The 26,182-nt window shown below is 46.6% G+C and overlaps 1 protein-coding gene across 9 annotated transcripts in view; it reads left to right on the forward strand.

The window, feature by feature from the left end:
* Positions 1–25,859, forward strand: part of LOC137434401 (TBC1 domain family member 24-like) — a 111,859-nt gene extending 86,000 nt beyond the window's left edge. For all 9 annotated transcript variants that reach the window (XR_013624704.1, XR_013624706.1, XR_013624705.1 and 6 more), the window contains one exon: positions 24,781–25,859. Coding sequence is in view for 6 of the 9 variants with exons in the window: in XM_078785506.1 (XP_078641632.1) it covers positions 24,781–24,941 (161 nt within the window). In the remaining 3 variants the exon portion in view is untranslated. The remainder of the gene's footprint in view (positions 1–24,780) is intronic.
* The last annotated feature ends 323 nt before the right edge of the window (positions 25,860–26,182 follow it).

Here is a 26,182-nt window from a genome sequence, read left to right on the forward strand (position 1 = left end):
TCGTCAAGGGCGGAGCCCGGTAACCCCCCCGCACCCAATAAGAAGCGGCGGGCCGATTCCATCTGGGGCGGAGCTAACGAGCCGAGGGCGTGTCACTCCCCGCTGGATGTACGCAGCCACTTACCGGAGGTGACGTCAGATGCGCCCCCAGCTTGAAGAGAACCAGACGCCATCTCCAGCGCGACGATACCTCCCCGCATATCTGGACCGGACCGTGTGGATCCTGTCCCTGAGCCAAGGTGCACCTTGTGCTGTCCATCGACTACCTGCCCTTCCTTGCCATCAATCCCTGTGTGAGTCAGTCTTGTCCTGTTTATCTGTGGTCTGTCGGGGCTACTATAAGACCGTGATTAAGTGCCCACCTTCCTATGCTGTACCTCTTGTCCTTGTAATCTAAACGTTCCGCATACAAATATTATAACCTCCTCCGGAGGTCTTGAGAACTGTACCCCTGGTGTCGTGTCATCTAACCCAGCCGTTGTGTCCTTTCCTTCATTGATCTAGCGTAGCGCGACTCGGCCAACGTTCGAGTATAATTGGGTAAACTGTGCAGACGCGGTCATACCAAACCGCTCAGTAAACTAACATCCAAAACCGCGTCTGTAACAATATATATATACACAGACTTGGCATTTAATATGGAATATTTTTTTTGTGGGGGTGAACTTACTTTTCAAGATGTCTTAGAACCAAATGTTCATTGGAATTATGTTGAAATTATTCTAGATTTTGTTAATGTGACCTTTAAAAGAAACAAAAACCACATTTGACATTTCGAAACAAATAAATTGATCCTTGAAAGTGATGTAAACCGATATCGAACTCAATTCATGGACAGTACTGTGTTAAACTTCTGTACGTTTTCCAGAAGTATCTCTTTATTTTGCACATCAGCGAAATTTTTTTTTAACAAAAACAAAAGTTATATTACGACTGGGATTATGGACAGTAAAATTACAGTTCAGTACTTCGTGTAACCCCCACGAGCATTCAGGAGAGCACGTACACTTTGAGGCATGCTGTTCACGAGATATGCCAAGGTTTGGACAGGAATCGCTTGCCATGCAGTGACAATACAACAACAACAACAACAACAACATGCATTTTAAGGCCATGTTCCCTGCTAGAGCGGGGGTTGGCCTTGCGGTCCCCATGACAATCTTCTCCATTTTGCCCTATTTTCTGCATCTCTCCTTGTTAACCCCCTTGCCCGCATTTCTTCTTCCACCATCTTTAGCCAAGTCTTTCTCGGTCTTCCCCGTCCTCTACTTCCTTCTACATTAACTTCCATCACTCTTCTCAACCAGTCACTTTCATCCTTCCTCAATACATGACCAAACCATCTCAACCTGTTCCTCTTAACAGCATCAATCACAGGCAATATTCCCATCATCTTTCGCAATTCATCATTTGTCTTCCTCTCTCTCAACAATACTCCGCACATCCATCGAACCATTCGTATTTCCACCCTTTCCAGCCTTCGTTGCTGCTCTACATTCATTACCCATGTCTCGCTCCCATAAATCATAACACTTCTCACACATGCAGCATACACCTTTCCCTTCAGCTTCAGCGACACTCTCCTCCTCATCAGCACGCCACTCAGTTCCCGAAACTTCTTCCATGCACATCTCACTCGAGCAACCGTTGCCGAGTCTGATCCACCTTCTCCATTCAGCATGTCTCCGAGGTAGCAAAATGTTTTCACACCTTCCAGCTTCACGCCGTCTCCAAGATCCAACTCAACATTTCCTCCATCTGCAGCTCCCTCTGTGCACACCTTACATTTGAATGTAGCTGCCACACTGGTTAATGACCCTCTCAGACCACTACATTTTTGATGAACCCACTCAGCACACATTGTACATTGAATGGAGTTCACTCCGACCCTTCCTGCACACAGCACACGGCCACTTCCCAGTTCTTTCCACCTCACCACATGCTTTACCACTTGCCATCACCTTTGTCTTTCCGATATTCACCTTCAGACCTTTTGTCTCCATACATTCCTTCCACTTGTTCATCTTTTCCTTCAGTCCATCCATACTTTCCACAATCAACACCAGATCATCTGCATACAACAACTCCCACGGTAAACCCTCCTTTACGGTCTGAGCCAGCACCTCCATCACAGCTACAAATAGTAGTGGACTTAGTACCGACCCCTGATGCGCTCCCACCTTCACCTCAAACTCACCACTGTTCCCGTCCTTCGTCCTTACAGCTGTGCGTGCTCTTTTGTACATTGCCATCACTACTCTGATCAACCATTCCTCCACTCCTAACTTCCTCAATGCCCATGTCAATACTTTGCGTGGAACCCTATCGAATGCTTTCTCCAGATCAACAAACCCAAAAAACAACTTCCTCCTCTTATCCATGTACTTCTGCAACTGCCTCACAATGAAAAGCGCATCTGTCGTTCCTCTTCCTGGCATAAATCCAAACTGCATTTCGTCGATCTTCACTTTCTTCCTTATCCTCCTCTCCAACACTCTTTCCAATACCTTCATTCCATGCTCCAATAACTTTATCGCTCGGTACGAGCCACACTCCAGAGGGTCACCTTTCCCCTTGTATAGAGGGACGAGGGTACTCAGTTCCCGAGCCACTGGAATGCGGCCTTCTTTCACCACCAGATTACAGATCTCTGTCATTCTCTTCACACCCCAACTTCCTGCTGCCTTCAACATATCTCCCACAACTTCCGTCGGCCCTCCCGCTTTTCCACTCTTCATTGCTTTTATCGCTTCCTCAACTTCCTTCTCAGTTATCTTCTCTGCCGGTCCTAAAACTGGGTTACTCTCTATGTTGCCATCCCATTCATTCTCTGTATTCAACAGCATTTCCATATATCTTTTCCATCTTCCTTTAATTCCATCTGGGTCGACAACGATTTGTCCCACTTCATCCTTCAAGCAACTCACCCCCATCACATCACACCTCTCTTTCGCTATGTGCTTTGCAATCCTGAATACTGCTTTCTGACCCTCTTCCGAATCCAAGCGTTCTCCGAACATTTTCCTACATGCCTCCTGCGCCTTTGCTACCTCTCTTTGCAGCCTTCCTGGCTGCCTTATAACTTTCATGCTCTGCTGTTTCTGCTCCCGTACCCTTCGCCTTCTGCCACTCTTTGAACGTCTTCCTCTTCTCGTCAATCCTCTTTCCAACCTCAACATCCCACCACCATGTTTCCGAGTGCCTCGGTGGTCCTTTTGTCCATCCACATACCTCACCAACGGCTCCCAACAGACTAGCTTTCATTGACATCCAACCACTTTCAAGCTCAACCACATCATCCTCTACCCCACTCAGCCTCTCTTTTAATGCCTCCCTTACTGTCACCTCTTTCAACCTCCACACCTTCATTCTCGGTTGGTACTTCACCCGCCGAGCTCTCCTCGCACCTTTCACCCTTATGTCACAGACAACCAAGTGGTGCTGTGAAACAGCCTCCTCCCTCGGGATCACCTTTGTGTCCCGGAGGTGGCCCCTATCTCGCCGACGCACCATCAGGTAGTCAACGGTTGTCGTCGACCCACCTGACGTGTATGTAACAAGCTTATTGTCCTCTTTCTGGAACTGAGTATTACAAATCAACAAATCAGCTCCATCAGCAAACTCCAACATCCTTTCACCTTCTCCATTTCTCAAACCATATCCGTAACCCCCATGAACTCCCTCAAAACCATCCATACTCCTTCCCACATGTCCATTCAGGTCTCCTCCCACCACAACAACTTCCTCATCTTTCACGTTTTCCATCAGCTTCTCTATCGCACACCAGAACTTGTCCTTCTCTTCATCGCTTCGACCAACCTGCGGAGCATATCCCGAGATGACGTTCACCAAGAGCTTTCCAATCATCATTTTCACCATCATCAACCTATCACTCACTCGAGTCACACTCACCACACTGTCTACAAACTCCTCAGAAAACAGGACACCAACACCATTCACGCCCTCCGGGCACCCTTGCCACACAAACTTGTATTTCTGTCCCTGCCTACCCTTCACCATTCTCACACCACTTCCCTTCCATCTCGTCTCTTGCACACAACATACGTCCACTCTTCTTCTGAGCAATACTTCCACCACTTCTCCTGATCTCCCTGTCATTGTCCCCACATTCCATGTCCCAAACCTCAGAAACCGATCTCCACTTCGGGCTGCACCCTGCCCATATGTACTTGTGATTGTCATGGTTCTCTTTTTGAGGCAATGTTTTTATGGCCGGATGCCCTTCCTGACGCCAACCCTCTTAGTCGTCTCTTACGATACGCAGGGATACGGTGTACCTATTCTGACCAGGGTACACACTGGGAAACGTATAAAACATGTAAATTCGGGGGGGGGGGGGGGCGTCAGCATCACGGCTGCGGTTTAAACATATTCCAACAATATTCAAACAGAACCATGAAAAAAAACAATCCGAGAAAAGTCTCCAAGCGAGAACGTGGATTTGAGAAAGAAGGAGCAGAGGCAGAAGAAAACGAGATACATGGGGCGGGGCACAAGCCGAGACGAGGAGGAGAGCGAACAAGCACGTGTCCGGGAGGAGAGAAAGAATCAATATATAATTCTTTGTCTCAGGAGGTGAGGTGAGGTGAGGGGGAGAAAACAAAATAAAAGAAACAAGCAATACAGCGAAGGAAATAACCCAAACCGACAAAACACCGAAGGGGGGAGGGAAGCCCCAAGTCACCAGGCCGCGCACGAGGTATGACTCAGAAAACGATTAACTACACACAAGTTTGCACGAACCACAAACCAACACCAACTAGAAACACACAATAACACGTACACAGCAAAATAACCAGTGGAAATTTGACAAAGACAAGAATGGGAAAACACTCAAACTTCGATGCCGTGGAGAGCTCGAAGCTCGACAATAGCCTGCTGCAATTCACGCACAGAGGTCCGCTGCTGGTCCAAGTGGTCGATTTGACGCGTTAATTCTGCCCACAAGTTCTCTATCGGATTCATATCCGGGGACATGGCAGGCCACTCCATATGCTCTACACCACGGTCAGCAAGAAAGTGTTGGATCATGCGAGCATGATGAGGCCGTGCATTGTCATCTTGGAAGACAAAGTTTCCTCGAAAGGCTGCACGAGCAAATGGAAGCAATGTTTCTTCCAGAATGGCCCTGTACTTGAACTGGTTCAGGTTTCCATTCAGAACAACCAGGTCAGTTTTGCCGCCTGCATGAAAAGGAGCCCAAACGGTCACCCCACCACCTCCAGCTTGGACTCTTGGCACTATACAATCTTTGTTGAAGGCTTCATGCACTTGTCTGCGCACTCGGACGTTGCCATCTTGACGATAGACCAGAAATATAGACTCGTCACTGAAGATCACGTGATTCCAGTGTCCTGGCTGCCATTGACGGTGCTCTCTGGCCCACTGCAATCGGCGCTGGCGGTGTTGTCTGGTCAGGCGTGGCTTTCTCAGGGGACGCCTGGCATGATAGCCTGCTTGAACCAGTCGTTGGTTGACTAGCCTTCTGGATACAGGCACATTTGTCAGTTGCTGCCACTCAGCCCTAAGCCGATTAGCTGACTTGGTACGGCCATTGTGGACTAACCGGTCTAGTCCTTGTTAATAGTTCGTGCCGCGGTTCCTAAAACCGCTCGGCAATTAACATTCCGTGGTACGAACGGGGCTGCGCACCTGCCTTTCCGGAGGTAGCTGTGTAGCGTCAGGAGCGGAGACGGCCAGTGGAAATAGAAGGGGGGATTAACCCCCCCCCCTCCCCTAAGGGGAGTGCCGTACTCCGGTTCCGTAACAATTGGTGTTGGGAGCGAGATTCGGACCTGAAGCGCGAATAGCGCGCTCAAAATTTCGAGTAGCCCAAAATTTTATTTCATAAGATCCTAAATTTAAAATCGTGCCATGGATGGTCAAGGCGATCGGATGCCGGTGGGGGAATTAGAGGGGTTAGGGGTAACCCAGGACCACAGGGAGGAAATGGAGGAGGAGAGCAATGGTGATGTGGTTGAGGGGGTATCAGGTACACAAGATGGCGCCCTCGCGCACGAGGTTTCAGGCACACAAAATGGCGCCTCGCACGAGCGCGCGGTAGCCCTGTACCTGCACGAGCTGCTGCACCAATGGGGGTGGTCCAAATGCAGGCCCTCATGGAGCAATTTATGGCGCAAATGCAGGCGTCCCTCAACCTGCAGAGGGACGAGACGAGGGCTCAGGGTGAGCAAATGGGAAGCCAAATTGAAGGGATGGAAAGCAGAATGAGGGACGAAGCGAGGGGTACTAGTGAGCAATTAAGAGACGGGTTAAACAATATGGGAAATAAATTTGAGGGTTTAGACAAGAAATTTGAGGGGTTAGACAATAAATTTGAGGGGTTAGACAACGGGATAAAAGGGGTGAAGAATGGGTTAACGGGGCTAGAGGACAGGATGGAAGACAAATTGCGGGAAATAGGGGAGCAATCTGCCCGGGAAATCAAACAGATGGGGAACCAAATAGGGGAGGTGAAAATCGGGTTGGAAGGTAAATTGGATGCTCAGAGGAATGAATTGGAACAGATGAGGGTCGCATCTACCAAAGAGATGGGAGAAATGGGGGAGGAGATAGGACGAGGTGTGGCCGAGGAGGTCTCGGGGGTACGCGAGGAGGTAAAGCGAGGTGAGGAGCGTATGGAGAAAGAGGTGAGAACTAATACGGCTCGGTTACAGGGGGGCATAGAAGATCTAACAAGGGGAGTGGAACAGCTGACGGTGGGACAAAAGGAATTAGTGGAACAAGTGGAGAAGAACACTGCGATAATCGGGGGGTTAAAGGCAACGCAGAATGACATCAAGAAGGAACTTATAGCGACAGAGGGAATGTCAGATGGTACATGAGGGATTGACAAAGAGGTTGGACGAGGTGACGGAGGCAATGGAGACGAAAGACCGGGAGGTGAGGACGCACATAGAAACGGTCAAGGTGGCATTAGAGGAAGAGATCGAGGAGGCGCACCGGGAAATGCGGGAGGTAAAGGAGAAATTAGAGGAAGTGGAAGAGGGGGTGAGTGAAATTAAGAAGAGACAGAGGGAAACTAAGAAGGAGATAAAGGAGGAAGTGATGGAGTATGTGCAAGGTCTGTGCTCAAATCGTGATGATGTGCTCACTAATCAAATAAAGAGTTTGCAGGTGGTGGAGGCGGAGCGGAGACGAGGTGCCAAGGTGAGTGGCGGTATACTCGGAAATGTATATGGTGTGGGGGGAGATTCAGTCGGCTTGGGGGTTGGTTTGGACCCGGGTGTTCGTGAGAGGCCGCTGGTAAAGTGTGTGACAGGTACAGAGTGTGAAGGAGGAGGTGTGCGAGGATGTCTGACGATGGGGTGTGTGAGGAAAAAGTGCGTGCCGAGGAGTGAGTGTGCTGTCGAGAGTGAGTTGGTCGTAGCGCGTGTGCGGGGGGGGGGGGGGGCACATGGAAGCGCGTAGTGGGGAGTGTTACAGAGGATGTAACGAAAGAGTGCACACCTGTGGTGAGTGTTACGGAGGACGTAACGGGAGAGTGTGCGCCAGAGGATGCATGAAAAAGGTGTGTAACGGAGGGGTGCATGATAAAAGAGTGTGCGACCGAGTGTGGTGGTGAGAGTAGTGAGCGTGACACGGGGCGCGAGTTGGTTGTAGCAGGTGAGAGAGGATGCACACCTGGAATGGAAGGATGTACACCTGGAATGGAAGGATGCACACCTGGAATGGTCGAGCGCGTGCGGGAATGCACCCTGGAGTTAGTAGTAAAGCACGTGATTGGGTGTGCAAGTGAGTGCACACCCATGGTTGTCACCGGGGATGTGACCGAGGAGTGGGCGCGAAGAGGTGTGTTGGTGAGGTGTGCGAACGACGAGTGTGTGCTAAGGTGTGCGGTGGTCAGGTGTGTGACAAAGTCTGTGAGCGAAATGAGTGCACCTGGGTGTTGTATAAGAGAAGGTGCAATGACGAAGAGCATGGAGACAGCTGGATGTGTGAGCAAGGAACGGAATGCGGGGTGGAAGCATGCAAGTGGAGCATCGACGCTAAACGGGTTAGCGGTTAGATCGACTTGTAGCCGAAGCGAGCCCTCGGTGCGTGCCGGGCTTCGTGTGCAGCGGGAACCAGCGGGGATCGTGACCACGGCGGTTTCAAAGGAACCGCCGTACGCGATCCACGCCGGGCCTCGCTCTGAACGGCCGCGTCCGTGCTCCACTAAGCGGAGCGGGCGACCCGGTTCAAGGACACCGAGGAAGGGTCGGCACGGCGACCCCATGTGGTTGAGGCGTTCCGGTAGGGCGAGATCGGGCCATCGGACGGCTCCGTGCCGAGATGGTGCGTGGAATCTCGGCCCGGGTAAGCCCCCTTCCCTGCACCGAATGCCGGACGGATCCAACCGCCGGCAACGAACCACCCGCATTCATCGCTCGACTTGGCGAAGCCAAGTTCTGAGCATGTAAAGACGCACCGAGGCTCCAGTTAAAGGACATTTGGTAGGGATAGGGAATTAGTGGTTGGCAAATTTTTGATTGGTTGGAATTTGATGAGCCAAATTGATAGTGAGAGATACCCGATGTGTTGGGATGGCAAATCCACCGTCCCTCACATACGGGGGCAAAGGAGCAATAGTTTTATGGGGTTTGGCAGTGAAAACTAGCCCGGGAGGGTTAGGATAAAGTGTGTAGGGACCTAGAGATTGACCATAGGTAACAGTAAGGTAAGTAGCAACATTGGACAGGTAGTGGGGACATAGAGAGGGTAGTTGGATGATAATGACGAGGGAGCGCAATAATGTAAGGGGCGACGGGGAAGCACGAGTTTTAGCAGGGCACCAGGTAGATCAGATGATGCCGTGTGTTTGAGGATCGAAAGTGTATTGAGCAGTATATGAGTGAATAATTGTGATTGTGAGCGTGGAAGTGTATGAAGCAGCGTATGAGGAACAATTGTGATTGCACAGGTGTGCAACTGAACAGGTGTATGGAACAGTGCATGAGTGAGTAATAGTGATTGAGTGTTGTGTTGAGCAAATGGTCCTGGAGGAAGGAGGGTGCAGGAAGTGAGGTGTAGGAGTGATTGCACAGGTGTGCAAATCCAGGTGAGCATGGTTGTATGGAATAAATGGTGTGGAATATATGGAGTATGGAATGGATGGTTGTGGAGTGAGTATAGTGAAAACTGTGGAGTGGAGTGGATGGTGCGAAGGTGTGTGGGGAGGATGGACCCCACCACGAATACCGGGGGGAGGGTAGTTTAAGAGTTAGGTAGAGGGAGTAGGTAAATTGTGGTTGGATATTGGCATCTGTGGTGCGTGGTGGAAGAATGGTGTTTGGATGGGTGCATTAGTGATGTGGAAATGGCTGGGCGTGTGGCCTGTTAGTGTGTGTAGTTAAATGGGCACTCCACCACTGTGAGGATGTCGGCCAGGTGAGGCCGCAGGTGGGCTCTGGGAGCCGTTAGAGTTGTGGATGGGGCCCGAGGATCCGGAGGACGGACCCGGGTAGCCCAGTGCCAGAGAGGGCACCGAGTGGGGAGAGCGCCAGAGGGCCTTCCCCAGTAGATAGGTTAGGATAAGGAGCAGGTAAGCTCGGAGGCAACTGCAGTGGTGGAGGTGTGCAGGTGGGTAGACCTGCTGAGACAGCCACACGACCCAGTCCTGAAATTGTGCAAGGGCACAGGTAGTTGAATCGGGGGAGTGAGACCCCAAACTGATGAAGCACCACAGTTTGGTCAATGGGAATTTGGTTCTTAAAACCACATCGAGTAAGTTGGCCAATGGATTGGCAGGGAAAGACCCCGGGTAGTGTAAAGTGAGTTAGTCATTTAGAAGATAGTTAGGATTAAGAATCTCCTCGCACCATCGACATCCACTCACCTGAGGTAACGACGGTACTCCACACCATGCCATGGTTGTTATTATTTTTTCTGTGCAAATGTTTGGAATCTGGGACGCATCATGACGTGGGCGTGACATTGTGCTGATGTTCCATCTCTCCCTCCTTATGAGGATTGATGATGAATTTGGTGATGGCAAATTTTGGTGAGAGGGATTGTGGGGACTAATTTGGTATAGTAGAGATAAGGGGAAGACGTGACAGTAGTGACGAATTTGTAAATATGTAGATTTTTGTAAATATGGGGTAAGGGCAAGGGTAGAGTAGGTAACGGGGGGTGACGTACGGTAGGGACGAGCTTTTCTCCGCTCAGTCTCCAAACGCACCTCACCTTGCATTGCCTTGTTTGATGTGTACCCTTGCGACCTTACCCCTCACTCACCTGTCTTCTATCCCCCTGTCTCCCGCCCGAGGACTGTGCTCTCTGGGCACCGAGGGGAGCGTGCGGGAGTCCGCCATTGTGTGCCCGAACTCTCGCAACCACAGCTGCCTGCATTGATGCACCACTTATGGACCACATGTCTGTGGCTGAGCACCACTCATGGACCCCACGGATTGGGGCATGGCCCCTCTGCTGGAACCGGCCATGATGGCCCGAGATCTTGCTGGCGGACCTTGGTAGCATGGCACCTATGCCACACAGGTGAACCACTCATAGTCGGCCCTGTGGGCCATAAATAAATAAAAAATGGACGCATTGCATGCCTTTTTATTATGTCCAAATAGGCCGCCAGTAAGAAGATGAAGAATGGCAACACCTGGAAGAGCATTAGCCAGCAGAGGGAGCCGAAGAGCAAGACCACCAGCAGGGTTTGTTTGGTTATTTTTATTATGAACTGTGGTGACTGTGCACTGATTGGTGCTTTATGGTGTTTTGGTGCGTTTTTGGTGCTTTATGGTGCGTCGATGCAGGGCAGGCTGTCTCCCCCCCAAAAAGAACAATCACAGGTCCTGGGTTAGTTTTGTAAATACAAGTAGCGTCAACTGTAAATAATGCTCCCCCATCGTTCATGTTGTAGTTTGAAGACAATTCCGCAATTCAGTTAGCTGTGGGTGTAAATCTGTTAGACAGGGTGCAATGCAGCAGCGGGACATATTTATTTGTGTTTTAAAACTGTCACACTCAGGGTCAGGTTAAATGTAGAGGGAACTACACCTACGTCCCACACTAAAGGTAAAAGTTTAATAGGCCCGGGACGTGCCTAAGAGGAGGAGGGTGCAGTGTTGTGGATATGAGAATTGTGTTTTTTGTGTGTAAATATCACCCTCCAGTGTGTATAAAGGTCAAAGGTCATCCCCTTAGTTATTCCATACACAATCACGTAGCAAATCATAGATTTCCTTTTTTTCAGTAGTTATCTCCTTATTATGTGTATTAGTTTAAGGCTTTGTCTTCCATTAATTGACACTCCATTGCACCGAATTCAAATAAGGTAGATTCCCTTCCAATTCCCCTTTTGTCAGCCATTGCCAAATGCATTGGGCGGTTTTGTGCGTGCGGTTTTCTGCATTCGCTGCTGCTGTTTTGGGACCGTGTTTTTCGCCGCAAGACTCCATTGAGCACGAGGTAATCTCGGAGCAGAAGGTGGGAGGAGTCAGCCCAGCGCCAGAAACAAGGCGTGGCCTTGCCAACGCCTCCTCTAGGGGCGGGATCGGTGAGCCCTCGCGACCAATCAAGGCCGAGGCGAGCTCACCGATGGGCGTGTCCTGGAGGCCGGCGGCTTGATCGCCCCAGGCGCAATAAAAGCGCGCGCGCAAGCCTTTTGAAGGGACGACTGAGAGACGGCAGATGCGTGACGCACCTGAGTTCTGCACAAGAGAGATTTCTGCAGAGAGCCGCTTCAACCAGCCGCGTGAAGCCCTGACGAGGCAGCGAGTGACCCTGCCGGTGTGCGGTGTAAAGCCGAATACAAGGAACTGCCGGCTCTTCGCTTCCCGCCCGGAGCGGACCCGCTTGCGGTGCCCTGTGGTCCCACCTTCGCATCCTTTCCGCCATTCCTGCCTGAGAATTCCCCATTCGTGTGAGTCTGTCTTTGTTTGTTCTGTCCTGGGTTTGTAAGTAAGACTGCCATAGGTAAGCTAGTGTTGCACTGTGTCCTTCTGGTCCGTCCCTCTTTCTGTAATTACTTTCTTATTCTTCCTTCTTCCTTGGTTTATTTGATTGTGTAAATAGTAATTAGCAAATAAATCATATTCGTATTTCCTACCTTTGTTCTGCTTCTTCTTCACATCCGTGTCGCTTTAGTGATTTCCCCAATTGAATACCTGTGGCACGATTTGGCCAACGTTCAAGAATCGGGTCTAGTCCTTGTTAATAGTTCGTGCCGCAGTTCCTAAAACCGCTCGGCAATTAACATCTGTCCGCGGTACGAACGGGGCTGCGCACCTGCCTTTCCGGAGGTAGCTGTGTAGCGTCAGGAGCGGAGACGGCCAGTGGAAATAGAAGGGGGGAGTGCCGTACTGCGGTTCCGTAACAATATATATATATATATATATATATATATATATATACATATATACACAGACTTGGCATTTAATATGGAATATTTTTTTTGTGGGGGTGAACTTACTTTTCAAGATGACTTAGAACCAAAAGTTAATTGCAATTATGTTGAAATTATTCTAGATTTTGTTAATGTGACCTTTAAAAGAAACAAAAACCACATTTGACATTTTGAAGCAAATAAATTGATCCTTGAAAGTGATGTAAACTGATATCGAACTCAATTCACGGACAGTACTGTGTTAAACTTCTGTACGTTTTCCAGAAATATGTCTTTATTTTGCACATTAGCCAGAAATAATTTCAACAAAAACAAAAGCTAAATTATGACTGGGATTACAGACAATAGAATTACAGTTCAGTACTTCGTGTAACCCCCACGAGCATTCAGGAGAGCACGTACACGTCGAGGCATGCTGTTCACGAGATTTGCCATGGTTTGGACAGGAATCGCTTGCCATGCAGTGACAATAGTCTGCTGCAATTCACGCACAGAGGTCGGCTGCTGGTCCAAGTTGTCAATTTGACGCGTTAATTCTGCCCACAAGTTCTTCACCGGATTCATATCCGGGGACATGGCAGGCCACTCCATATGCTCTACACCATGGTCAGCAAGAAAGTGTTGGATCATGCGAGCACGATGAGGCCGTGCATTGTCATCTTGGAAGACAAAGTTTCCTTGAAAGGCTGCACGAGCAAATGGAAGCAATGTTTCTTCCAGAATGACCCTGTACTTGAACTGGTTCAGGTTTCCATTCAGAACAACCAGGTCAGTTTTGCCCCCTGCATGAAAAGCAGCCCAAACGGTCACCCCACTACCTCCAGCTTGGACTCTTGGCACTATACAATCTTCGTTGTGGGCTTCATGCACTTATCTGCACACACGGACGCGGCCATCTTGACGATAGACCAGAAATCTAGACTCGTCACTGAAGGTCACGTGATTCCAGTGTCCTGGCTGCCATTGATGGTGCTCTCTGGCCCACTGCAATCGGCGCTGGCTGTGTTGTCTGGTCAGGCGTGGCTTTGTCAGGGGATGCCTGGCACGATAGCCTGCTTGAACCAGTCGTTGGTTGACTAGCCTTCTGGATACAGGCACATTTGTCAGTTGCTGCCATTCAGCCCTAAGCCGATTAGCTGACTTGGTACGGCCATTGCAGACTAACCGGTGCAGCTGGCGATCATCTCTCCTTGTGGTTCTGCGTGGACGTCCTGACCTCGGTATTGGAGAAGGGACGCCCCCTGAGCATTTCGTTTCAGGATCTTTGACACCTGACCTTGAGTGATGCCATACTGCCGAGCAATAGCATGCTGTTTCATGCCAGAATTTCGTAACGCAACCACTCCATGACAAACAGCATTGTCAAGTTGACAGACCATCTCCATAGGAAGCAGCAATAACTTTTGTAGACGTCCAGCAGTTGTTTTCCACTAATACAGAATGCAACAACCCTTATATACCCGATTGTGAAGCCAATCGTCAAATGTACCTGTCCTTACATTTTGTCATGCCACCTGTGATATAATCCTGTTATTGACTTCTTGCTGCGAAAGACAATCAGTGACATGGTTCTTTCAACAAAGACATCACCGAAGGGTAAAATAAACTCACCAGATTGATATACTGAGTTCAGAAAGTAAACCCAAGTCAAGAAAAAAAAAAAAATCCATATTAAATGCCAAGTCTCTCTCTATATATATATATATATATATATATATTTATTTATTTTCATTGAGTGTAATGTGAAACAGTGTTATTAGAGTTCGCCTTATAATAGGTATGTCTGTACTGCGAAACTGGAGGTTTTTGGAAGTGGAAAGAAGGAAATTTGCGTTCCACAGTGGGGTGGGAGGTTTATGACCGTCGTACTAAGGAGTCCACAGGGTCGTCGGCCGCGACTAAGTTCGCGTCCGACGAGTTGCAAAGCAACTTCAATCGCCAATTTCCTAAACACGCGCGGAAGGGTTGCTGGTCGCTCAACTCAAATACCTTCAAAGACACGCGGCCAGAAAGGCCGGGTATTGAACCCTCGCGTTCCCACACCTTATGGTGTGCTGAGCGGATCGCACGGTGTGGGTCGCGGCTTATCTTGCTCGATTTATGGGCCTGATTAAAGTCAACTCGGTTCGGACGATGCTCGGCCAATAAAGAAAAGACGATACGAACAGGTTGAGAACAACAAAATGTACACGCCTTTTATTGACGAGGCACAGAAAGAGACACGAGAGGCAGGCTTAACTTAGCAATTCTTACCTCGCCTAATCCCAACAGGCACCTTCACACACAGAGGGGAATGAATCTCACCAGTTAAACTCGGACCGATGGACATGCCGACGCTGACTTGGGCCCGCTAGCTCCAGTGCGCAGTGCATGGATCGATCCGGATGCACAGCTTGAAGGAGGTCGGCAGGACGAACCGCCACTTCGAAGTCCGCACGAATGATGATCCAGGACGGATGAATTTCAGCGCAGGAAGGACGAACCAGCACACAGGACAGCCAGCTTCAAGATGAACGCCGAGAGAGAGCTCGAATGACGATGGGCACGGACCATTATCGGGTGGAATGTTCTTCTGGAAGGTTCCACGGCCTCCCATTGGCCGAGGTTGGTCACGTGCGGCCATTCAGCCCTGCCTCCCTCCAGGAAGGTTTCATTCCTCCTTCCCCCTTTCATTCGGGGAGGTTTTGCAACCCACCATTGGTCGCCTGCCGGTGACGTCGGCTCGACCTGATTGGTCGCCTGCTAGTGACGTGGGCTTTTCTGTTAGCCACACCCACCACAGCAGTGGTTGATCACGTGGACTGTATTTTCGCCATGCCTCCCTGCACACGAACCAACGTCTTTGTTCACCAGTACGAGTGGGTTGGAATCCTGCCTAACTCAACGCATACAAATGCTTTCCTGCCTGCCTAACAACTGCTTTAATTATTATACAATGGGAAGGGAACTAATCTTTACATTTAATAAGAAATAACTAGCTGCTGCAGGCTACATGTTGTCGTGCAATTAACTATAGGGGGTTTACCTTTATTGCAAAACCGCAACAGTATCATCATCAAGTCAATCTCGATCAGACAGTTAAATAAACTCAAATATAAACCCAAATACTCAAATAAAGTATAAACCCAAATAAATATTTTAATAAAATAAAGGTTTTAAAAGTTTTTTGTTTTTTTTTGTAATTAGGAAGTTTACCACTGTTGATGCAACATCTTTTGCACCACCTTATTTGACAGGTTAAATGAGAAACTACTGGAGATGCCGCTTTGTGGCGGTTGTACCCCCCAACGTATGTTGGGGGCCAAATCTTCCCCATTCTTTCGTGCTGCCTGGATTCGTCGGTGCAGCACGGTCACGGTCAGAGAGCCAATTGGTCCCTATGGACTGCCCTTTCCCTATTCAGTATTATCTGTCTCTTCTCTCTCTCTCTTTAACTCTGTCGTGGCCCTGACTTTGTGAAGGTGGGGTACACCATCCTCGATATGGCAGATCTCTGGGTTGCTTCTGGAAGATTAATCGGCTGCCTCCATGCTGTGGGCACGTTTGAGAGAACTGTCCAGGGCTACACAACAACAACACGTTAAATGAGGTCTTCGTGCCTGTTGTTTGCGTCTTTTATAAAGTCCCTAAAAGCAGTAAGTTTCCTGTTTGGACTGACTTTCAATTTTGTTTGACTGCCAGACAAGCAGACAGAGTAAAACAATTACTTTACTCCTCAGTGTGCTTTTGCACGGTCAGGACGAGATTCTGTCCAATCTTCCAAATTCAGAGCCAAAGTATTGTTAAACTACAGGTTCATGTTCCAATTTATGTTCTATGGTGTTCAAAATATAGAATTAAATTGTAATAAAGTAGTTCCTCCATCATAGACTGACATCTTTAGACAGGTCAGACAGACAGAGTGAATGAACTGCTTAACTCCGCTTTGCGCTTCACGCGCGGGATTATTAGATAGAAGCAGAATGCAATTATTGTGCAAAACGACAGGTTCAGATTTATGGGGTAACTAAATCATTATTAACACACGTGAAACCCATTTTTGTGTGAAAGGTCAAAGTATTATTACTATCGAACGATTTCCTTTTGGCTTAGTTAGAAAACCAGTGTAGTTTCGTCTGGAGAGGCTATACTGGGATAATAACTGGTTTATTTGGTTTCGTGATTGTTTGAAGACGTCGGTCAACATCATGATTGTTTTAAGAATCTTATTTTGGATGCTGAAGGATGTATTTACTTAAGATTTATTTTAAAATACCACTCCTTATGGTGATCTTTCAAGGATTGGTTCTTAGCCACAGAAGCACCAAAAGAGCCTCCAGTACCACTCGTTACATTTGACAATGTGAGATGAATGTCCCATTTTTAACATCGTAAAAGGGGGGCCTTCTCCGGAGGATTGCGTCGGGGAAGGGGGTTTACTAAAATGAGAAAATAAAAAGGAAGAGAAATGGGAAGCTAGGAAGTTGCGAGTAGAGAAAGGGAAGACATTTAGGAGCAGAAGGCAAGGTGCATGTGAAGGGCATAGGGTGAGGGCGAGGTTGGGTGTCAATGTCAATAATTCCATCTTATTTGCAAGTGCAATAAATATATGGCCCCTAAAGTTGTGAGATAGGTACCTTTGTACAGCTGCCTGGTCAAAATTTTGCATGATTATTACCTCCGTCGGCTAAAGTATAACCTCCCTCACCGAAGGTGGATGGAGGTTCCATTTTCATCCCTGTCTGTTTGTCTGTGAACATGATATCTCCCAAAAATTTATAGTCAGATTGACAAAATTTTGTGGATATGTTATGTGCATGACAAGGACGAATTGTTTAGATTTTGGTGAAGATCCAGATACCAGTTTTTTTTTTTAAGTGATTCTTCACCATTAAGAGAAGGGGCCAAAAATTATATCTCAACGTTATAGATGAGTTATTCAAGATGACAGACAAGCACTTCAAGTTTAAGGATGAGTTATGGGAATAGAGCCTGTGATTGATGCTGTGAAGAGAAACAGGTTGAGATGGTTTGGTCATGTGTTGAGGAAGGATGAAAGTGACTGGTTGAGAAGTTTTTTTTTTTTTTTTTTTTTTTTTTTTGTATACAAGATCGAGGCTCGTGAAAGAGCTAACAATAATCACAAAAAAGACAAACCGACACACAAAACACAAAAAACCAAGGGGAGCGGCAGACAAGATGGGGAGAGAGGGGGAAGGACACAAACACAACATTTGAGAGCAGGGACATCGGGAGGACTTGGGGGGAAGTGGGAGAGGAATAAAACATATGAACGCTGCAAGGACTCTGGGGTGAATTACCGGGGGTAGAAAAGATCAAGGTTTTCGATGGGGGAAGATAAGAGATGGTGGTGAACAGCTGTTTTAAAGACCTGGAGGGAGTAGTGGGATTGAATGGAGTGGGGGAGTTTGTTCCAGAGGCGGGAGAAAAGGGGAATGAAAGAGTGAAGGTGAGCAGAGAGCCTAGACTTTGGCAGTTTAACCATAAGAGGGTTGCAGGCAGATCTTGTGCGACCTGAAGGAATATTTGGGGGACAGAGCACAGAGAGAGCTGGGGGAGCAAGGCCAGAGAGGAGTCGGTAGAAGACAGAAAGACCACCAACCTGCCTGCGGTGAGTGAGTGAAAGGCCCTCGGAGTTGACTACATCGCAGGAGATTCCAATGATTCTGAAAGCTTTGGCCTCAACAGCGTGAAGCCGAGCAAGGTGCGAGGCAGGAGCACCAGCCCAGAGGGGGGAACAGTATTCCATTGAGCTGCGGATGAAAGCCTTGTATGTGGTGAGGAGCTCAGGTGTGCCAAGGAAGGACTTCGCACGACGGAGGATGCTGGAAATGGAGGAGGAGGAGTGATGGAAATGAATGTAGAAGGAAGTAGAGGACGGGGAAGACCGAGAAAGACTTGGCTAAAGATGGTGGAAGAAGAAATGCGGGCAAGGGGCTTAACAAGGAGATGCAGAAAATAGGGCAAAATGGAGAAGATTGTCATGGGGACCGCAAGGCTAACCCCTGCTCTAGCAGGGAAAATGGCCTTAAAATGCCTGTTGTTGGTGTTGTTGTTATGGATGAGTTATTACAAAACTTGATGGACGAGTTGGATAGGTGACGAGAACAAGCCGATTAGATTTTGGTTTAGATCTGGATCCATATCCAGCCTATCGGTGAGATACAAAACGTAAACCGTTTAGCCTGGCGGAGGTATGCGCTGTACCGAGTGCCGTTCTAGTTAATGTTATGGCTTCATGTTATATCATTTTTGTATAAGCTAAATGTATGAGTTAAAAAAAAACAATTATACCACAATAGTTTTGTAAGGTATTTCAATGATTCATTGCGACGTGCTCTTCTTTATCTGTTTATCGTCTCCTGAACTCCTCCCAAAGCTATATAGCCTCTTTTGCTAAAGAATCAAATTTTGTGAATCAATAAACATGTGACGAACAAGTGCATCTAGCGATTGAATAGTTTTCGGACAACCACACTTTTAAATCTTCATGGCACTACCTTTGCACCTTGTTATACTTATCAGTTAGTTGCAACATTTATGATGTCTGTGTTAAATCCAATAAGTTTTGACGTCTCAACTGTCAACACAAAAAAGGTTTAAGCTTTTAAGGTACAGTGACCTGCAAAAGTATTCGCCCCTGACCAATAATGCCACATTTAGATGAATCATGAAGAAACAATTTTTCCAAATGAACTTTGTTATTCATAACTGAAGAGGTCAAACTAAACACTGGAGGTCACATGTCAGAAATACCTGCAAAAAACATGTACAAATCAAAATTTACTGGTTGTAAAAGTATTCAGTCCCTTGGGTCAGCACTTGGGGGAAACACCTTTTGCAGAAGTGACTGAGATTAGTCTTTTTAGGTCAGTCTCTACCAGCTTTGCACTTTGTCTCCAAGTCAATTGTTCAAGGTCTCCTTGGTCTCCAAGCCAACATAAATGTTCAATTGGGTTCAAGTCAGGACTTTGACTGCGCCACTCAAGAACATTTATTTTCTTCTTATTCAGCCACTCCCTCGTGGCTTTAGCCCTATGCTTTGGGTCATTGTCATGCTGGAATATGAATCTCCTACCCAGTTGCATCAGGGCTGACTCAAGCAAGTCTTCATCAAGGATTCTCCTGTACTTTGCACCGCCCATTGTCCCTTCTACCCTGATAAGCTTGCCAGTCCCTGCTGATGAAAAGCAGCCCCATAACATGATGTTGCCACCACAATGCTTGACAGTAGGGATGGTGTTGACTGAGTAACGTACAGTGTTGGGTTTGTGCCTGACGTAACACACTGAATTTAGACCAAAACGTTCAATTTTGCCATCTGACCACAAAACGTTTCTCCACATACCTGCAGTATCATAAAAGATGCTTTTTCACAAACTCCATCTGAGCTTTTAGATGTGCCTTTTTCAGTAATAGGTTCTTTCTTGCCACCTGTCCATAGAAGCCAGTTTTGTGAGGGGAAAAGGATATTGTTGATTGATGAACACAGGTCCCAATCTCAGACAGAGGCTTGCAGATCTTTCAGTCATTGGTGGATTTGCAGTGCCATCCTGAACCAGTTTTGTGCTTGTACGGCTGCTGAGTTGGATGGGCAACCTCATCTCGGTGGAGTCTGGGTGGTACGATACGTCTTACACTTCTCTTCACCGTACTCAAAGGGATAACAAGTGACTTTGAAATCTTCTTATAACACTTTCCTGAACGGTGCTTCTCCAGCACTTCAGGTCTGACTTCTTTGGAAAGCTCCTTTGTCTTCATACTTGCCTTGTTGTTTGACCAAGTGAGTTGCACCTTAAAACTCCTTAGACAAGTGGGGGAGATTAATTTTTAAGTTTAACCATAACCGATTACGTTCAGGTAAAATCTATTACACTTATTTTGTAACCTTTCAAACAAATAATTTGCTGCTGAAGTGATTTAGGGTTAATTAGGCAAAGGGTTTGAATACTTATGCAACTGAAAATCTCAACTGATTTTCTCTGTTAATCAAACTCATTCACATTTTATCTGCATTTATTTTTTTTTTGCTTTATCACTTGAGTAGTTTCTGAGATGACTCTCAATTAATATACAATTCAATTCATGGTTTATTATCAAATCATTGCAGCCAGAAGCTTAAGTTTGAATGATTTACAATCTAAAATGAAAGTAAAGATAATAAATAAATAAAAATTACAAAGAGTGTAATAATATCTACACATAAATAAAAAGTACTACTTATTTTAAAAAAAACAATTACAAGTACATAAACAACAACAACAACAACAACAACAACAACAGGCATTTTAAGGCCATTTTCCCTGCAAGAGTGGGGGTTAGCCAATTACAAGTACATATGCAGGCATGTATAACATGAAAAATTAGATGGTATTCATAGAATACTAACCCTGTGCAGTCAACTTGTTGCGAGCCAACTCTTCTGTTTTTGAACATTTTTTTTTTCTTTGATCCAATATGGCTGCCAGACCACGTGTGCGATGACATCATAAATTTATATTCTCAAATATAATTGATGCATAGATCACGCTCAATACATTTCAAACTAATCAGACGAAGTGTTGTCCCTGTCGAGTAATGACATGTTATGACATAACGACCAATGACGTCGTCAACACCTATTCCCCATATGGAGTTCTTTACACGAGCCATGATTCAATTTTTCCCATGCAGCGGTTTTGGAGAAAGAGGTGCAACATTTTTGGATTTTTCCAAGATGGGACCTGTACCACATGACCTATGACATCATGATTATCATTAAAATATTCTACATGAGGAGGCACTCCTATGGTGAAAATTTCGTGCCCATCAGACCAACAACAACATGCATTTTAAGGCCATGTTCCCTGCTAGAGCGGGGGTTAGCCTTGCGGTCCCCATGACAATCTTCTCCATTTTGCCCTATTTTCTGCATCTCTCCTTGTTAACCCCCTTGCCCGCATTTCTTCTTCCACCATCTTTAGCCAAGTCTTTCTCGGTCTTCCCCGTCCTCTACTTCCTTCTACATTAACTTCCATCACTCTTCTCAACCAGTCACTTTCATCCTTCCTCAATACATGACCAAACCATCTCAACCTGTTCCTCTTCACAGCATCAATCACAGGCAATATTCCCATCATCTTTCGCAATTCATCATTTGTCTTCCTCTCTCTCAACGAAACTCCGCACATCCATCGAACCATTCGCATTTCCACCCTTTCCAGCCTTCGTTGCTGCTCTACGTTCATTACCCATGTCTCGCTCCCATAAATCATAACACTTCTCACACATGCAGCATACACCTTTCCCTTCAGCTTCAATGACACTCCCCTCATCATCAGCACGCCACTCAGTTCCAGAAACTTCTTCCATGCACATCTCACTCGAGCAACCGTTGCCGAGTCTGATCCACCTTCTCCATTCAGCATGTCTCCGAGGTAGCAAAATGTTTTCACACCTTCCAGCTTCACGCCGTCTCCAAGATCCAACTCAACATTTCCTCCATCTGCAGCTCCCTCTGTGCACACCTTACATTTGAATGTAGCTGCCACACTGGTTAATGACCCTCTCAGACCACTACATTTTTGATGAACCCACTCAGCACACATTGTACATTGAATGGAGTTCACTCCGACACCCTTCCTGCACACAGCACACGGCCACTTCCCAGTTCTTTCCACCTCACCACATGCTTTACCACTTGCCATCACCTTTGTCTTTCCGATATTCACCTTGACCTTTTGTCTCCATACATTCCTTCCACTTGTTCATCTTTTCCTTCAGTCCATCCATACTTTCCGCAATCAACACCAGATCATCTGCATACAACAACTCCCACGGTAAACCCTCCTTTACGGTCTGAGCCAGCACCTCCATCACAGCTATAAATAGTAGTGGACTTAGTACCGACCCCTGATGCACTCCCACCTTCACCTCAAACTCACCACTGTTCCCGTCCTTAGTCCTTACAGCTGTGCGTGCTCTTTTGTACATTGCCATCACTACTCTGATCAACCATTCCTCCACTCCTAACTTCCTCAATGCCCATGTCAATACTTTGCGTGGAACCCTATCGAATGCTTTCTCCAGATCAACAAACCCAAAAAACAACTTCTTCCTCTTATCCATGTACTTCTCCTGCAACTGCCTCACAATGAAAAGCGCATCTGTCGTTCCTCTTCCTGGCATAAATCCAAACTGCATTTCGTCGATCTTCACTTTCTTCCTTATCCTCCTCTCCAACACCCTTTCCAATACCTTCATTCCATGCTCCAATAACTTTATCGCTCGGTACGAGCCACACTCCAGAGGGTCACCTTTTCCCTTGTATAGAGGGACGAGGGTACTCAGTTCCCAATCCACTGGAATGCGGCCTTCTTTCACCACCAGATTACAGATCTCTGTCATTCTCTTCACACCCCCAACTTCCTGCTGCCTTCAACATATCTCCCACAACTCCCGTCGGCCCTCCCGCTTTTCCACTCTTCATTGCTTTTATCGCTTCCTCAACTTCCTTCTCAGTTATCTTCTCTGCCGGTCCTAAAACTGGGTTACTCTCTATGTTGCCATCCCATTCATTCTCTGTATTCAACAGCATTTCCATATATCTTTTCCATCTTCCTTTAATTCCATCTGGGTCGACAACGATTTGTCCCACTTCATCCTTCAAGCAACTCACCCCCATCACATCACACCTCTCTTTCGCTATCTGCTTTGCAATCCTGAATACTGCTTTCTGACCCTCTTCCGAATCCAAGCGTTCTCCGAACATTTTCCTACATGCCTCCTGCGCCTTTGCTACCTCTTTCTTTGCAGCCTTCCTGGCTGCCTTATAACTTTCATGCTCTGCTGTTTCTGCTCCCGTACCCTTCGCCTTCTGCCACTCTTTGAACTTCTTCCTCTTCTCGTCAATCCTCCCTCCAACCTCAACATCCCACCACCATGTTTCCGAGTGCCTCGGTGGTCCTTTTGTCCATCCACATACCTCACCAACGGCTCCCAACAGACTAGCTTTCACTGACATCCAACCACTTTCAAGCTCAACAACATCATCCTCTACCCTACTCAGCCTCTCTTTTAATGCCTCCCTTACTGTCACCTCTTTCAACCTCCACACCTTCATTCTCGGTTGGTACTTCACCCGCCGAGCTCTCCTCGCACCTTTCACCCTTATGTCGCAGACAACCAAGTGGTGCTGTGAAACAGCCTCCTCCCCCGGGATCACCTTTGTGTCCCGGAGGTGCCCCCTATCTCGCCGACGCACCATCAGGTAGTCAACGGTTGTCGTCGACCCACCTGACGTGTATGTAACAAGCTTATTGTCCTCTTTCTGGAACTGAGTATTACAAATCAACAAATCAGCTCCATCAGCAAACTCCAAAATCCTTTCACCTTCTCCATTTCTCACACCATATCCGTAACCCCCATGAACTCCCTCAAAACCATCCATACTCCTTCCCACATGTCCATTCAGGTCTCCTCCCACCACAACAACTAGAGACAACTATATCACTAGAACTCCACAACAACTATATCAGACCAACAGTTGCTGAGAAAAACAATTCATAATGATCGGATAAGTGTTGTACTTGTCGAATTATGATGTCATAACAAAGGCACAGATGACATCATGAACATATCTTATTCCCCAAGGGGAAGGGGTACTTGACAATGCGCCATGTTTCAATTTTTTCCTTGGAGCGGTTTCGGAGAGAGGTGCAACGTTTTTCGATTTTTTTTTCTCCAAGATGGTGGCCGAACCACGTGACCGATGACGTCCTCATTTTTTGTCTCCACCAATTTATCCCTAGATGACGCTCAATAAAATTCATCTTGATCGGATGAAGTTTTGTACTTGTCGAATTATGACGTCATAATGAGGCACCTGACATCATCATTAGCATATTTTATTCCCCATGGAGAGTTCTTTACAATGAGCCGTCTCAATTTTTTTCTATGCAGAACTTTCGGAGATAGAGGTGCAAATTTTTTCAGTTTTTCCAAGATTGTGCCCATACCACGTGACCTATGACGTCATAATTTTCATTAAAAAAAATTTCTACACGTGGAGTTGCACCTATGATGAACATTTCCTGTCAATCGGACCAACGGTTGCAGAGAAAAATCATATTTATTCTTTGCGAACAGACAGACAAACAAACGCAATATGCAATGCCCTCTCCTCTGGCGAGGGTAATCATCACGTCTTAGGTTATTTTTATGGCGGAGAGTGCACATACGCACACACTTGCTCTTAGCATGGAAGTTTCCACGTAAGAATTGTACAGCAACCTCAGATTAGGAACAAATACATTAATTCAATTGATGCGTAAAAAAAAAAAAGTAAGGATTAATTGGCTCACTTCAGAAAAATCCACATCCTTCCTGTTTCTGATTTCATTGTACATCTTGCTTTGCAGGTGGTGGTGGAGAAGGCTTTGCACTGTCGTTGGACTGTGATTTGCTGCATGGGTGCTCTGTGCGCTGCAATACATTTGCTAATTCACCCCTATCTAGCACAGGGCACTTCAGAGTAACAAGTCTGGAGGTGTGGACACCGGGCATAAACCAGACCTTGTAACCAAGAAGCTAGATCAAGAGAGAGATTAAGGACCTGCCTAGTTTCACAAAAGTGAAATTATCCTGTTCTTCCTCTTAGTGTGAAATTATCCTGTTCTTCCTCTTACAGTGTGAAATTATCCTGTTCTTACAAAGTTTATTTCTTACAAAGTTTAGTTCTTACAAATTATCCTCTTCTTACAAATTCTTACAAAATTATCTTACAAAGTGAAATTATCCTGTTCTTCCTCGCATTCAAATCGTAAGTTTTGGAATAAAGTACAACTTGTCCGAAAACTGTATTTCTACTTGGTAAGCACAAATTGAATCTTGAAAATACCCACTCGTTTTGTATCCTCTATTCAGATTCAGTCATACAGCTCCCCCACTCCCCGATATATTATGTCCTTTTTCAAGAGGAAGGACATCCCCTCCGAAGCCACTAGGGGTACACGGCATACTGGTTTGATTTTGTAATGGATACTCGTCTTTGTGGGCCTAAAGGTGGTTACTCGTCTTTGTGGGCCATGTCTTGTCCACAGAGTCCACAAAGCGGACATGGCATTATACACAAGGATGGGGGTTAATGTCCCACTTGACCTGATCTGTATATTGTATTATTGTACCATTTAGGTACCTTGGTACATAGAACTGCCATGATTTTGCTCAGTTTGTTACAATTAGCCACATGGTGACTATTTTCACCTAATTCTCAGGCCAAGCATGATTGGCCAAGTTGACTTGTGGCATAGCTAAGCATTGAACCAAGCTATTCCTCCATGTATCCGAAGACAAGCCAAGCAAATTACTGCTTAGAGCTTTTTGCACAGAGCAACATGGCAGATTTTGATTGGAACTTTGTGTTAAAAAAAAAGAAAAGTTTGATGTATGGTGACGTTTTGGTTTGAAGCGTTAAACCGATTAAAGGTTGACAACACCACTGCTCATTGTCATTGTAACGCATTAAAGAACGAGGGAGGAACAAGAAGGCACAATATATTGAGATACATCTTTATAGTGCTCGGTGTGTGACAATACAATGTTTATCTTGTTGCTGAACATTAATGCACTTCATTGTTTATGAAAACAGCATTCAACATTATTGAAAGGAAAGACCAATTAATTCTGCGGATTAAATAGACTATTATCCATGAAGCCAGAATAAAAAATAGGGGCAATACCCCTGGACACTCGCCTGGTATAATAAACAGTATACTACACTGACTAAAGGTATTTATAAAGCAAATTTCAATGGTTGCTTGG

The sequence above is a fragment of the Myxine glutinosa genome, chromosome 10 (genome assembly GCF_964187855.1).
Source record: "Myxine glutinosa chromosome 10, kmMyxGlut1.1, whole genome shotgun sequence".
Taxonomy (NCBI): Eukaryota; Metazoa; Chordata; class Myxini; order Myxiniformes; family Myxinidae; genus Myxine; species Myxine glutinosa.